This window comes from Bison bison, unplaced genomic scaffold (assembly GCF_000754665.1).
Source record: "Bison bison bison isolate TAMUID 2011002044 unplaced genomic scaffold, Bison_UMD1.0 scf7180017864389, whole genome shotgun sequence".
Lineage (NCBI taxonomy): Eukaryota > Metazoa > Chordata > Mammalia > Artiodactyla > Bovidae > Bison > Bison bison.
The window spans coordinates 7,788,146-7,804,199 of record NW_011494961.1 but is presented as its reverse complement, the minus strand read 5'-3'; the positions used below and the strand labels follow the sequence as shown (position 1 = coordinate 7,804,199).

The window sequence follows — 16,054 nt, the reverse complement described above, 5'->3', positions numbered from 1 at the left end:
TAAGCAGGGTGACAATATATAGCCTTGACGTACTCCTTTCCCTATTTGGAACCAGTCTGTTGTTCCATATCCAGTTCAAACTGTTGCTTCCTGACCTGCATACAGATTTCTCAAGAGGCAGGTCAGGTCATCTGGTATTCTCATCTCTTTCAGAATTTTCCACAGTTTGTTGTGATCCACACAGTCAAAGGCTTTGGCATAGTCAATAAAGCAGAAATAGATGTTTTTCTGGAACTCTCTTGCTTTTTTGATGATCCAGCAGATGTTGGCAATTTGGTCTCTAGTACCTCTGACTTTTCTAAAACCAGCTTGAACAACTGGAAGTTCACAGTTCACGTATTGCTGAAGCCTGGCTTGGAGAATTTTGAGCATTAGTTTACTAGCGTGTGAGATGAGTGCAATTGTGCGGTAGTTTGAGCATTCTTTGGCATTGCCTTTCTTTGGGATTGGAATAAAAACTGATCTTTTCCAGTCCTGTGGCCACTGTTGAGTTTTCCAAATTTGCTGGCATATTGAGTGCAGCACTTTCACAGCATCTTCTTCTCTTTAGATAATTCTAAAATGCCACACTGAGCACAAAAATGCTGTTTTAAAAAGCAGCTAAGGAAGAAATATTATTTACTTCCAAAGAACTTAACAAATCACTTTCAATATTTACATGCCTTTTTTAATAGGAGTCAGAATATGAACAAGAGTGGGTTGGTTCACATTTCTATGTGTTTATAACTTGTATATATGAATAATAATCTATGCTTATGGAGAACTCTTTTCACTAAGACAGTATAGGCAGTGTAATTGTAAGTAAATATCCACATACACATATGTGTATATATCTATCTCTATACGTAGAATAATTCCTATTAATGAGAATGATATCTGTCTTAACACTTACATACAGAATAACAAACATTATAATATTTTAAGCCATTGTTGCAAAAAAGCAAGTGTTTGATATGAGAAACCACTTGTACACCTTGAAATAAACAAACTACCAAACACAGGGAACTTGTGTTTTAGAAGATTCTCTGGCGTGTTCTGTGTTTGGGCGCAGCTCCTCAGTCACATCCTTCATTCCACACTTCCTACTTCACCAGTGGAAGAATCTCCCTTCAGCCATCCCGGAAATGTCACATGCTGATGGCCTCCCTTTATGATGCAGTCAAGAGCTGGGTGCGATCTTTCAAAGCTGGGCCACAATTTTAACAATCTAGATAAATAGATTAACTCAGCTTCTAAAAATAAACTGATGAAAGACCCATGCAATCAAACTATGTTTTAAAACCATTGAATGTATTCTTAATTAAAAATCTGGTGGTGTCTCTGGGTAGCTTTTTTTCTCACCTGCCAATAAACTTGGAATGTTCAGGCTGACATGTCCTTTTGAAGACATGGCGAATGAGACAGGAATTACCAGCTGTTGTCCCTTTGTACTTCCTAGGGTTATAGTTAGTTCCTTTTATTTCACATCATATCACACAGGCTTCAAGCCAGAAGAGCAGTGACTCTCTGCCATGCCGGTTTCTCCTAGTTACTCACCAGCATTTCGCTATCTTAATTCTAATGAATTCCTTTAGGACTGGAGCTAACTGTACTTCCTGTCCTGGAAAAACAGTCTGACATTCCTAGTTCTTTGATATTTTAATGCTGTATTGGAGGATGTAGATGCTACCTTATCCATCACTTAGACTTCTTCATCAACAGATTTATTCTAAACTTACAAGGTTATAAAGTATGAGAAGAAGGTCTGGAAGTTTCCTTGGTAGTGAAATATAAAAACAATAATGTTGCATTGTTATTAATTATTATTATTTGTTATGTGTAAGTCATTTAAAAGTTTACTTGTGATAATAAAAATAATAGTGGTCAACAAAGGTTCATCTGAATACCAACGTTTTTCAAATAAAATTTAACTGACTTCTAAGGAATGACAATCAAATCTTCCTGACTTTCTCTAGTCACTTTAGAATTGTATGAGAAGTAGGACCTCACAACTGACATCTTTTTCCTACAAAGCCAGTCTTGTTTGCCACTTGTGATTTACAGTCTGTGTCTGCTACAAGGAGCTGCTGGACACATTAGTGGAGGTATGCTTATGAAAGGATGCTGCTGTCTGGCACTAAATGACTTTCCAGAGACCCCTCTCATTCAGACCTACAGGAACTGTTCTCCCTGAACATGATCTGTCAGTGAATAAGCCATTTTTCCACCCATTCTGAAGGGATGAGTCAAAAATATAGTCTTGCATTCTAGTCCCTTCTGCAAATCCTGATGCACCATTAAAAATCTGCTGTTTCATACTTTCATGATTTCTATTTGGTTAATCCACCTCATTAACATTTTGTTGCAACTATAATTTTGCATTTAGGAGTGATAGAAAAAGAAAGGTGGTAATTGCGTTGGATTTTATTAGTATAAATTGCTGTATTTGCTATTTGCAATATGTAAATCATAGCTACATATTATATGATTTAACAAATCTAATTAATTAACTAATCACTTGAATTCTTATGAATTCAGGTGAAAACTATTTTGTTTAAATATAAGACAAAAGAATAAAATCATCTGTCTAGTTTTGCATTTCAGAAAAGATCAATTTTCTATCAAGGAATTCTTTAAATTATTTAGAAAATATTTCACAGAAAGCAGCACTTGAAAAATTCCAACAAGAGAAATATAAATGGGATAATATTAAATATATATATACATCTAAAATCTTTCATTCCACTAGTTTTCAAGAAAAATGTGAAATAAAGGATATTAGCCTGAATAGATTGTAACGTATAAGTCAAGATATATAAATCATGAAAAAAGTAAAATAACTTAAAAAAATATTGCATTTGATATAAGCAATGAGTACAAGTGTAGACAAATGAAATCTTTGCCTTACTTCATAAAACATAATGAGTAGCTATTTTAGTATGAAGGTCACTGCATTAAAAAAGACTAAAAGGAAATCCAACAGTTATTTAAACCAGCTGGCATTATTCTCCAGAATTCCTTGTCAAAGGATATACTTAGGAATGAATTTGGTTTTATTTTAATACATCTATGGTCACTGATAATTCCACTGTTAATTATTAATTAAAGCTCTTAATTTTCAGTTAAGGACTCAAACCTCAGGCTTTTTCAACTACTCTATGTGTGTATGTATTGTTTAAATATGAGAGTTGTGTGAAATGTTCACTTTTACTTCCAAATATTTTGTATAAAAGCTTATCCCACTGGATGATTATATGTACTATACTTATACTTCACATTAGACAAAAATGTCAAGACTTAAAGTGATGTAAATAGAGTCTCTTCCTCAACATCTCATAATACCTCTTTTTCTTTTCCTTAATGGGCACAGTTATAAAGTCAATAACTGAGGTGTAATTTCCAACACTGAATTCCAAGGGAAATATTGTCTACTTACCAAGAATTGTTTGTAAAAATAATTTATTCCTTAAATTAACCCACATTAGGACAAATTTACAAATGCTCCTGGGCTCTTAGCGGTTTGAAGTATGACAGAACACTTAAAAAAGAACTCTGATTATAAATTATAATAAGAACGTTTGCAAATTTTAATGAGCTTGCAGTTTCCATGCCAACTTCTCCTGAATCTGGAAATCATTAAAATAATTTTCTCACAATTTATTTCTTTCCATTGTGTTATATTCATTCCCTTTTCACAGGCAATACATTCAGTACCAAATGAGTAGTGTATTCATTAGGGCTAAAGAGAAAGGCAAGGGTTAAGTAAATAAGAACATCAAATTAATATCCAGGCCTAAATGCTTTAGCAGAGCCAAAGAATCTGTTTAATCATTCAAGTCAACAAAGGTTAAGATAATAAAATAAACTTCTAAATGCTTTCCTTTTCTGGAACTTAATCTGTCTTGCTGAAGATGTTTTTAAGATGCTATCAATTTTTCATAGTCCCAGCTGTTATGAAAATTTATTTGAATACACTGGGAAGAGAAGAGAATTTGATGAAAATAGTTAGGTAGTGCTCCTGGGTGGCTTATTGAAACTGTGAGGGCTCAGGACTCATTTAAAACCAGCTGTTGGCTGATGATACTGAGACCAATAACCACTAAATCTTTTATTTATCAGGCCTTTGTGTTATTTGGCAAGAGGATGGTAGCCAACTGATTAGAAGATTAATATGTAGCCAAAAGATAACTTCATCATGTCTGTTCATTTTACTGCCTAAGTTTGACTAACAAATGTACCACAATTTCAGAACAACATAATACCCTAATTTAAAAAGACAGTATGAAACATTAAAATAGCTTTGCTTATTTTTAAGGCTGTTTTTAAGTCACTAAGACAGAGAAATGAAATTTGAGTCATTAACATCAAAGCCCAGGGCTGTGGTTCATGATGAGGGCAGAAGTCTGCATGAACTGGGCAAAAGTCCTTTTTGGTAATGAAGGAGAGAGAGGTCGGGAGTAACAGTGGGTGCAGACAACAATGTGGAAATACTGAAAAGTCTCGAGTCTTTTACGCTTGACATTCAGGTTCAGCTTCTGATCTAGAAATATAACTCAATCTCTTTTGCAAAGAGAAGCTTTGCAACAAAATCCTCGTAGAACATGTAACCACAGCATTATGAACTACAGAAAGCAGACTTCATTCATTTGGCTACCCTGAAAAAAAAAAAATCACTAACAGCAAATTCACCAGGGTCTTGCTATTATACAATTTCCAAATTGGTGCCCCTGAGCTGAGAAGTGAAACTATATCACAACAAGCTAATTGGATATTCTGACACACTTTGGATGGAAGTCAGCATTGCCCTGCCTCTCTAAGCTCCATGACAAGAGGTCTCAGGGTTTACTAAGTGGCACTCAGCCATTCCTTTGTTTCCCAGAGGGTTGACAGTGCATGAATTGTAAAGACTGTGACTGTCATGATTGCAAAGAAAAAAGATGCACTTATTTTCATGTGTGCTCCCCAACTTTTTCAAGCTGATTCATAGAGGAATGGATCCTAAAGTTGAAAAAGGTCCTACAAGTGATCTGGAGGCAGCCTAACATTATGGAAAGAGGACAGAACTTGATTTTCGTGTTTGAGTTCCAGCATTGTCTTTTGGGAGGTGTGTGTGAAAGAACTAGAATCAGTCACTTAACCTGTGTGAGCTCAGTCTACATCAGAAAAAAATATATATATCATATTAAAATCAGTGCTACTGGGACTGGGTTGCCATTTCCTTCTCCAGCGGATCTTTCCACCCAGAGATCGAACCTACATCTCCTGTATTGGCAGGTGATTCTTTGCCGCTGAGTCACCAGGGAAGACCCCAGAATTGCCGAAATACATGTCTTCATAGCTGCTGCTGCTGCTAAGTCACTTTAGTCGTGTCCGACTCTGTGAGACCCCACAGACGGCAGCCCACCAGGTTCTGCCATCCCTGGGATTCTCCAGGCAAGAACACTGGAGTGGGTTGCCATTTCCTTCTCCAGTCCATCAAAGTGAAAAGTGAAAGTGAAGTCGCTCAGTAAGTGTCCGACTCTTCGTGACCCCATGGACTGCAGCCTACCAGGCTCCTCCGTCCATGGGATTTTCCAGGCAAGAGTACTGGAGTGGGTTGCCATCGTAGAGTGGCTGGCATATTTTAAGAACTCAATAAATAAATAATCCAGTCTTAGATATTTTGGTAACCCCAGCTTTTCCATATTGAGGTTGATGGCCATACCAACCACTTGATTGACAGGGAAGTAGCATGATCCACTAGGAGATGCACAAACCAGAGGCTGAGAGAGTTGGGTTTGAATCCCACTTCTATCACTTACAAATTGTGTGAACTGGACACATTACTTTACCCTAGATTCTTCGTGTGAAACTTTAGGAGAATAATCAGCTATGACCTGTTGAGGGTTTATTATAGATTCTTCATACATTATTTTATTTAATCCTTCTCATAACCATGAAGACAGATAGTGGCAGAATTAGAACTGATTCCTATCCAGCCTGACCCCAGCCCATGTGGATATAATCAGCTCTCTCTATTGCATTCACTTTTCCTATTTTTCTTTGCTGATAACGTACTTTGCTGAACTGTAGTAAGGCTTAGAGATGATATGTATAATTTACCTAGAAAGATGTTCTGCAAGTTGTACAACTCTAAGTGATGAGCAATTATAACTGTTTCATGAGGTATTATTTCTCAGTCCAACTTTCGTTTGGCTTAGGAAACCCCCTACGACTCCCTTATGGTGGGTCTCCAATTTCTACTTGAACACAAAGTAAATGCTTAGCTTCAACAGTCTGTAATACAGATCCCTGAGGATGAAATGAAGAAAATTGTGCATGAGTATGGTAACTGACAACATAGAAAAGCACCCTCCTGACCATACAGCCTAAAGGCCTAACTGCTGAAGTGCAATGTCTGACTGCAAAAACAAAGATTAATAGCAAATCTGTAATGACATCTCCCCAAGAATCAAGGAGGGAAGTGCAGTTCCAATGTCAGGATGCATTCATCTGTGGAAATCTAACTCTCAGTTTCTTGTAGAAGAAAACCAAATGATATCTATGGCTGTTATATGATACCTAAAACTGTAGGCTTGAAATTGGTTCAGTGCATACTGACAGAAAGCTCACGCCAAAAAGGTTAGACATTTCTTCTGCATTAAATCATATGCCATCAACAGCATTCAAAGACAGTCATCTTTCCTACCATTTACTTTTAACTTCTTGCAATCTGACTTTCACTCTCACCACTGAACAAAATGCACCTCCTTACTACCCCAGGACTCCAGAACACCAAGTCCAAAAGTTTGTTTTTTTTTTTAATTGAAGGGTAATTGCTTTACAGAATTTTGTTGTTTTCTGCCAAATATCAACATGAATCAGCCATAGGTAGACATATGTCCCGTCCCTCTGAATCGCCATCCCACCTCCCTCCCCATCCTACCCCCTAGCTCCTGATTGTTGTGTGTGTGTGTGTGTTTTAAATAGCTCTCATCCCTGTGGCTTTTTTTTTTTTTATTACAAACAGTCTGATGGCCACTTTTTAAAAAGTAATTTGGCCTTATTGTTCAAACATTGCAGTGTAGTGGTTTTCCCTTTGAATGCTCAGTTTCCTGAGTCTCCTTTTCATCCTGCTCGCTCAATGTGGATATTTCTAAAATGCTTCTATCTTCCTTCTGTCATCCTTCATTTTTCTCCTCCTATGGTTTCAACTGTTACCCTGTGACAGTTTTGCTATGTTACCGTTCTTTCCAGTTGCGACACCACTTCAGACTTTTAGTCTCATATTTCCAACTGTTTGCTACACTATTCCAATGGAGTAATTCATCAAGATCCCAAATTCAACATAACTAAGATTCAGCTTATCATTTATTTCCTGACTCTCTTCTGGCCAACTTTATCAAGGAATCAAGCTGGAAACCTCAGCTCTATCTTTATCTTCATCACCCTCAGCTCCAACATCCAATTAGCTACAAGACTGCTATTAAATTTTCATCTTGATATTTTTAATTTTAATCCCTGATTACTTCTTTTCTTCTTTTTTAGAAAATTTAACATGGTCACAACTTTACCCATGATCACTGATTTTGGATGTAAATCCAGTGTGAGTCAAAATTTTCTCTCACTTTCTGCTTTAAGACTTTACTTTTGTCAAATTCTCCTCTACTAGTAATAATCCTGGTTTTCCCTTTCTGTCTGCCCAGGTTTTTGCTTGGTGCTTGTGGCAGACAAGATTGATGAGATGATGCAACTTTCCTTTCGAATTCTACTGCAAACATAGAGCTTTCTCCAATATTCTGGTCACTCCTTTGGAATTTCTGCCTTGGCTCACCAACTTAGCCACACTCCACTGCTCATTATGGTACTGAGTTCTGCTCAGTGTGGCCCTGTACTTCCAATCACACCTGATGAGCCAGTCCATGCCCTCTACTCAATTCTCCATTGAGGACTGGACATTATCCCTATAGCCCAGACTTTTGTGACCTTGACCAGATGACTGACATCATTTCCTGGTCTACTTGGTCTCCTTCCTTTCAGTCTTTTCCAATTCCTTTCCATACTTAATACTATTACGATATAGATTTTCATAAGGAACATTTGGTAATTATACTGAATAGTCTAGTGGTAATATACAATAAATGTTATACTCAAAAATCTTCAGTGGTTCCTTATTGCCCACCACACAAGACATTAAAAATGTTCTGCTACTCTGCTCTGCTAAGTCACTTCAGTCGTGTCCAACTCTGTGCGACCCCATAGACGGCGGCCCACCAGGCTCCCCCATCCCTGGCATTCTCCAGGCAAGAACACTGGAGTGGGTTGCCATTTCCTTCTCCAATGCATGAAAGTGAAAAGTGAAAGTGAAGTCGTTCAGTCCTGTCTGACTCTTAGCGACCCCATGGATTGCAGCCCACCAGGCTCCTCCGTCCATGGGACTCTCCAGGCAGGAGTACTGGAGTGGGCTATAATGTAACTTTAATAAAGGTTTTACAAACTTATATGGGTACAATTTTTCTATATTTAACTTATTTCCTTGGCAAATGGAATTTTTTCCTTAAATGAATACTGTCATTTCCTGCTTGTGCAATATTATTTGAACTATTTCTTCTTCCTGGAATGTTTATGTCTTGCTCTTCATTTAATCTTTTAATGATTACCCATTTATCAAGTCCTAGTTCAAATGCCATATTTTCTATAGTCTCCAGTGATTATTTAAAATGGAAGACGCAAACCAATACAATATTGTAAAGTTAAAAAATAAAATAAAAAATAAATAAAATAAAATAACACAAATAAAAAAAAATGGAAGATGCTTCACTGATCTAGCATGGCTTAGTATAGCTATTCAAGACATATAATCTACAACCACATAGTTTTCTTATTCAGGCACCCATGAGATCACCAGCTCCTTGAAGGCAATAATGATGAAATTATATTTTCTTTTAACATTAAACAAATATTCATTTAGTTCTTATTGTCCTATGTGATGGAGGTATGAACAAGCCCTTATTCTCATGGAGTTTTTGTTTTAAAGAAGGGTAAGGACTAATGCTAAAGCTGAAGCTTCAATACTTTGGCCACTTGATGTGAAGAGCCAACTCCTTGGAAAAGACCCTGATGCTGGGAAAGATTGACGGCATGAGGAAAAGGAGATGACAGAGGATGAGGTGAGGATGGCATCATTGACTCAATGGACATGAGTTTGAGAAAACTCTGGGAGTGAAGGACAGGGAAACCTGGCGTGTTACAGTCCATAGGGTCACGATGAGTCAGACAGAACTAAATGATTGAACAACAACATTTTGCAGATGCCCTTCCTTAAAAAGAAGCAAGTAAATAAATAAACACAATAGGATAATCTCAGATTTACAATGAAGCTAAGAAGTTCTCCCCAAGGAGATATTTGAGAGGAAATCTCAATGATAAGAAAAACCCAATCACAAGAAGACCAGTAAAGAACAAATGGAAAGTCATCACGTTGAGAGTGTGCTGTGTTTAAAGAACACGTGGATGGAACATAGTGGGCGGAGATCAAGACAAGTCCGAGATGAGGTTATAGAGTAGGCAAGGGCAAGAGCAAAAAGGAGCCAAAACAAAAATAACACCCAGTTGTGGATGTGACTGGTGATGGAAGTAAAATCCAATGCTATAAAGAGCAATACTGCATAGGAACCTGGAATGTTAGGTCCATGAATCAAGGCAATTTGGAAGTGGTCGGTCAAACAGGAGATGGCAAGAGTGAACATCGACATTTTAGGAATCAGCGAGCTAAAATGGACTGCAATGGGTGAATTTAACTCAGATGACTATTATATCTACTCCTGTGGGCAAGAATCTCAGGAGAAATGGAGTAGCCATCATAATCAACAAAAGAGTCCAAAATGCAGCAATCTCAAAAATGACAGAATGATCTCTGTTCGCTTCTGAGACAAATCATTCAATATCACAGTAATCAAAGTCTATGCCCTGACCAGTAATGCTGAAGAAGCTGAAATTGAATGGTGCTATGAAGACCTACGAGACCTTCTAGAACTAAAAACCAAAAAGATGTCCTTTTCATTATAGGGGACTGGAATGCAAAAGTAGGAAGTCAAGAAATATCTGGAGTAACAGGCAAATTTGGCCTTGGAGCACAGAATGAAGCAGGGCAAAGGTTAATAGAGTTTTGCCAAGAGAATGCACTGGTCATAGCAAACGCCCTCTTCCAACAACCCAAGACAAGACTCTACACATGGACATCACTAGATGGTCAATACCAAAATCAGATTGATTATATTCTTTACAGTCAAAGATGGAGAAGCTCTATACAGTCAGCAAAAACAAGACTGGGAGCTGACTGTGGCTCAGATCATGAACTCCTTATTGACAAATTCAGACTTAAATTGAAGAAAGCAGGGAAAATCACTAGATCATTCAGATATGACCTAAATCAAATCCCTTATGATTATACAGTAGAAGTGAGAAATAGATTCAAGGGATTAGATCTGATAGACAGAGTGCCTGAAGAACTATGGACAGAGGTTCGTGACATTGTACAGGAGGCAGGGATCAAGACCACCCCCAAGGAAAAGAAATGCAAAAAGGCAAAATGGTTGTCTGAGGAGGCCTTACAAATAGCTGTGAATAGAAGAGAAACAAAAAGCAAAAGAGAAAAAGAAAGATGTACCCATTTGAATGCAGAGTTCCAAAGAATAGCAAGGAGAGATAAGAAAGCCTTCCTCAGTGATCAATGCAAAGAAATAGAGGAAAACAATAGAATGGGAAAGTCTAGAGATCTCTTCAAGAAAATTAGAGATACCAAGGGAACTTTTCATCCAAAGATGGGCACAATAAATGACAGAAATGGTATGGATCTAACAGAAGCAGAAGATATTAAGAAGAGGTGGCAAGAATACACAGAAGAACTATACAAAAAAAGAACTTCACGACCAGATAATCACAATGGTGTGATTACCAATCTAGAGCCAGACATCCTGGAACGTGAAGTCAAGTGGGCCTTAGGATGCATCACTATGAACAGAGCTAGTGGAGGTGATGGAATTCCAGCTTAGCTATTTCAAATCCTAAAAGATGATGCTGTGAAAGTGCTGCACTCAATATGCCAGCAAATTTGGAAAACACAGCAGTGGCCACAGGACTGGAAAAGGCCAGTTTTCACTCCAATCCGAAAGAAAGGCAGTGCCAAAGAATGCTCAAACTACCACACAATTGCACTCATCTCACACGTTAGTAAAATAATGCTCAAAATTCTCCAAGCCCGCCTTCAACAGTACATGAACTGTGAACTTCCAGATGTTCAATGTTGTTTTAGAAAAGGCAGAGGAACCAGAGATCAAATTGCCAACATCCGTTGGATGACTGAAAAAGCAAGAGAGTTCCAGAAAAACATCTACTTCTGCTTTACTGACTATGCCAAAGGCTTTGACTGTGTGGATCACAACAAACTGTGGAAAATTCTGAAAGAGGTGGGAATACCAGACCATCTGACCTGCCTCTTGAGAAACTTGTGTGCAGGTCAAGAAGCAACAGTTTGAACTGGACATGGAACAACAAACTGGTTACAAATAGGAAAAGGAGTACATCAAGGCTGTATATTGCCATCCTGTTTATTTAACTTATATACAGAGTGAGTGAGTGAAGTCGCTCAGTTGTGTCCAACTCTTTGCAACCCCACAGACTGTAGCCTACCAGGCTCCTCTGTCCATGGGATTTTCCAGGCAAGAGTACTGGAGTGGGTTGCCATTTCCTTCTCCAGAGGATCTTCCCGACCCAGGGATCGAACCCAGGTCTCCCACATTGTAGGCAGACGCTTTACCATCTGAGCCACCAGGGAACATCATGAGAAATCCTGGACTGGAAGAAGCACAAGCTGGAATCAAGATTGCTGGTAGAAATATCAGTAACCTCAGATATGCAGATGACACCACCCTTATGGCAGAAAGCGAAGAACTAAAAAGCCTCTTGATCAAAGTGAAAGAGGAGAGTGAAAAAGTTGGCTTAAAGCTCAACATTCAGAAAACTAAGATTATGGCATCCGGTCCCATCACTTCATGGCAAATAGATGGGGAAACAGTGGAAACAGTAACAGACTTTATTTTGGGGGGCTCCTAAATCACCTAGATGGTAACTGCTGCCATGAAATTAAAAGATGCTTACTCCTTGGAAGGAAAGTTATGGCCAACCTAGACAACATGTTATAAAGCAGAGATATTACTTTACCAACAAAGATCCATCTAGTCAAAGCTATGTTTTTCCAGTAGTCATGTATGGATATGAGAGTTGGACTATAAAGAAAGCTGAGCACTGAAGAATTGATGCTTTTGAACTGTGGTGTCAGAGAAGACTCTTGAGAGTCCCTTGGACTGCAGTGAGATATAACCAGTCCATCCTAAAGGAAATCAGTCCTGAATATTCATTAGAAGGGCTGATGCTGATGCTGAAACTCCAATACTTTGGCCACCTGATGTGAAGAACTGATTCATTGGAAAAGACTCTGATGCCGGGAAAGACTAAGGTAGGAGGAAAAGGGGAAGACAGAAGATGAGATGCTTGGATGGCATCACCAACCTAATGGACATGAGTTTGAGTAAACTGCCAGGAGTTGGTGATGGACAAGGAGGCCTGGTGTGCTGCAGTCCATGGGGTCGCAAAGAGTTGGACATGACTGAGCGACTGAACTGAAGTGAACTGAAGGGCAAGATCTTGAAGGTCCATGGAGGCCAAGCAAAGTGGTTTGGATTTCATTCTAAGGTTTAAAACAAGGAGTAACACAATTTAATTTAAAGCATAAAATGGTTTCTGGGTGCAGTTTAGGAAATGCATTGTATAGGGTAAGAGCAGAAACAAAATCAATTGGAACAGCAGCAGTGACGAAGAACTGAGAATAGGCTGAATCTGCTGGTATTAGAAGAGAACAAGAGAAGTGGATACATTTGTAGTCTCTATAGTGTTAAGTATGGTACCTTGAGCATAGCAGACACTCAATATATATTGATAAATACATATCCAAGTATTTCAAGATAGCTCTACTTTCTTAATATTTATTTTATCTTCGAATTTTTCCTTCTTTGATTCACATATTATGACCTATTATATTCCTGTCTGGCATTTGGGGAGCCAAAAAAAAAAAAAAAAAGAGAGAACTTCACTTTCAAGAAAATAGCATACATCCCAGTGGAAAGTTAGATAACAAAGAATTAAAATAATGGAAGATCATATAGTTATGGAAAGAAATAAATTACTTGGAATGACGTTTGTTCAAAATTCTATGATAGGATGAAAATGGAAAGGATATTTAAATACAAAGATCTACATTTTTAAAAAGAGAGCCTCTGTCAGCATCAGCTAGAATAGTGTGCTCATAAAGAATATGGGAAGTGTTGGTTTTCATTAAAATTAAAGACATTTCCAGTTCTAACTAACTTTTGATTTTCCTGGAAATATAAAATCTTCATTTTGCCATACTGATATGTGAATTTTCTAATAAGTAGCTGACACTACTTATATTATAAATGTAAGATTGCTGGATGTGTCCTGCCTTGTTTCTAAATTAGGAATCTGAGAAAAGCCAGGCAATTCCATAAGTTTTCACGTGCATATTCATATATACTTCCCAGGACATTTACATTTTTATCCATAAAGATTCATCTTGCATTATGAATTCAATCAAAATTGTTTCAACCCAAAGCAAGATCCAGATGAAAATGGGATCAATTTTTGCCACTTTCCAGCTAAAATGCTAAGTGGCCCCTGAATTGTGTGAAACTTGGCCCCAGTCAGTGTGAAAATTGGCTGAAATCTGTATGAAAGGCAGTCTGGGTTCCTCAAAGTAGTTCATGAACTTTGGCCACACTTGCAAGGAACCTGGTCCAAGTCTTAGTTTGTAATGCAACATGAAACCAGGTGAATTTCACATGGTTTCGGGTTTCATCCTGAAAATTTGGCCTTGCTTTATAATCAATCATCACTTTTTGGAACGATGAAAGCCAACACACCTTTTTGAAAATGAGGGCTGTGTGCACACTGATGACAGCTAAGCTGTGAACCACCCTTTCATTTCCTTTGCCAAAAGAAGATTTAGAATAGAAACAGTTTCTCTCTTACCTGGAAAGGGCAAATCGAGTGATTTTGATATTGCATGTGGACAGAAATGATACTCAGTGCATGGGAACATGCCACAAGAAAAAACTGCCACATACAGGGAAGGTGGCTACATTCTAATCATTGAAGGTTATGAGAATTTTATTCCATTCACATCCATGCCACTCATGATGTTTAATCCTTGACCATTAAGATGAAGTTTCAACTGGACATCAGACAGAAAAACTGCCATGAGAAACAGAATGCTCTGAAGCATAGTCATTATTTCTACATGAAGAAATGGCAGAAGAATAGAAAGGAAAGTAAATCATACCATAATTTTCATCTAGTTTACTAAATAGGAGGAGTAAGACCACAAACTTCTCAAGTTTTCATTGACTGTATCTTTCATGATACTGCAGTGTAAGTAAATTCCATAATTAATTTCACAGAGTGAATTTCACAAAAAAACCTACACAGTTCTGTTTTCAACCTGAAAGTTTTAAAAGTGCTTTTCCACTGTAAAAAATGACTCTCTTCAACCAGATACTCGCATTTGTGCATAGTGACACGAGAAAATTGAGAGGTATGTCTGCACAGAGCCACTACATCATTGGAACAGTATGTCTGAACATTTGGGTAATAAGGCACAGATGTGAGGCAGAGGACTTGGCACTACCAAGGTAACAACGAAGCATTCACCACTGTGTTTTGATGGGTTAAAAAGCCACGTTTGAGAAGAATAAAAGAATGCCCCTCCTCCCTGGAATGCTAAATGATATTATACCTTTTATCTGTTTAAAATTCTATAAAGAATAAGAAATTCAAATAACTATTATTCAAACTTTTGAAGAAAATATATAAAATACATTAATATTTTCATCTATAATACAACATATTTATGCAATGGCACATAAAGTTTAACTGCAAAAAAAGCCAAACTCAATAGGAATCCACATGGCCTCTATGTTACAAAACCATGCATACTAATCTGAAGGACCCAATGGCCAATGGAAGGGTGGTTGTTGTTGACTTTTAGTTGATTCTGGCCCTTAATCAGAAGGGATCATTGTTGTAGAGTGTCCTATTTACAGGCATCAAGATAATGCAACAAGATATAAACATTAGTTATAATTAAGGCTATTTCAGTTATAAGTAGTATGGTATTTTTGTTAGCCATTACTAAACCACATGACACAACATAGTTATGGGTCCAGGGCTACTTTAATTCAATGAATTTGGAGCTAAAAACTAATTTTCTGCCCAGGCAAGGAAGAGAACAACTTACCCGAGGTCCCTGATCGCCTTGTTCTCCCTGTAGAGTAGGAAAATGAGAAGATAGATAGTTTTTAGAATAAAGTCTGTAGATGATGCTCATTAAAAAGATCTAAATATAACATAGTATAAGGCAGGCCAGTATGGATTTCCACTAACTTAATTTGTTTCTTCTATATACTTTCTTACCTTATCACCTTTTAGACCAGGAGGGCCCTGAAATAAGGAAAAAAGAAAGACAAAAAATTTTTTTAATATATTTTAAAATATAGCTTGAATAGATCAGCTAGGGTTAGTCACAGATTCATGCAAAGGACACAGATTTGGACCTGTCAATGAGGTTTCTCAAGGGATTTTAGGTTCTAAAACTATAATTATAATATGATTAGAATGCAAAAATGGTATTATATATATAAACAGGAAAGCATACATGTCATAAGCATATAAAATGCTGAATAAATTTTCACAAGCTAAACATATCTAATGCACATAGAATGTAGCTAAAGAAACCCCAAATCTCCTGTTGCGATGTTTCCTTGTTACTCCTCACCACCAATAATAATCACTATTCTGACTTCTGATAGAATAGTTTACCTGTTTTTGTACTATATATAAAGGTATTTCTTAGCTGTCATCCATTAGGTGTTTTAGCCTCTTTTGCTTCAGTTCAGTTTAGTTCAGTCGCTCAGTCGTGTCCGACTCTTTGCGACCCCATGAATCGCAGCACGCCAGGCCTCCC

General features: G+C 37.6%; 1 protein-coding gene across 1 annotated transcript in view; it reads right to left on the bottom strand.

Annotated features, from left to right (window-relative positions):
* COL25A1 (collagen, type XXV, alpha 1) overlaps window positions 1-16,054 on the bottom strand; it is a 494,338-nt gene that overhangs the window by 145,342 nt on the left and 332,942 nt on the right. The window contains exons 6-7 of the mRNA XM_010858552.1: window positions 15,505-15,531; window positions 15,329-15,355 (exon numbers count right to left, since the gene is read on the bottom strand). Of these exons, the coding sequence (XP_010856854.1) occupies window positions 15,329-15,355; window positions 15,505-15,531 (54 nt within the window). The remainder of the gene's footprint in view (window positions 1-15,328; window positions 15,356-15,504; window positions 15,532-16,054) is intronic.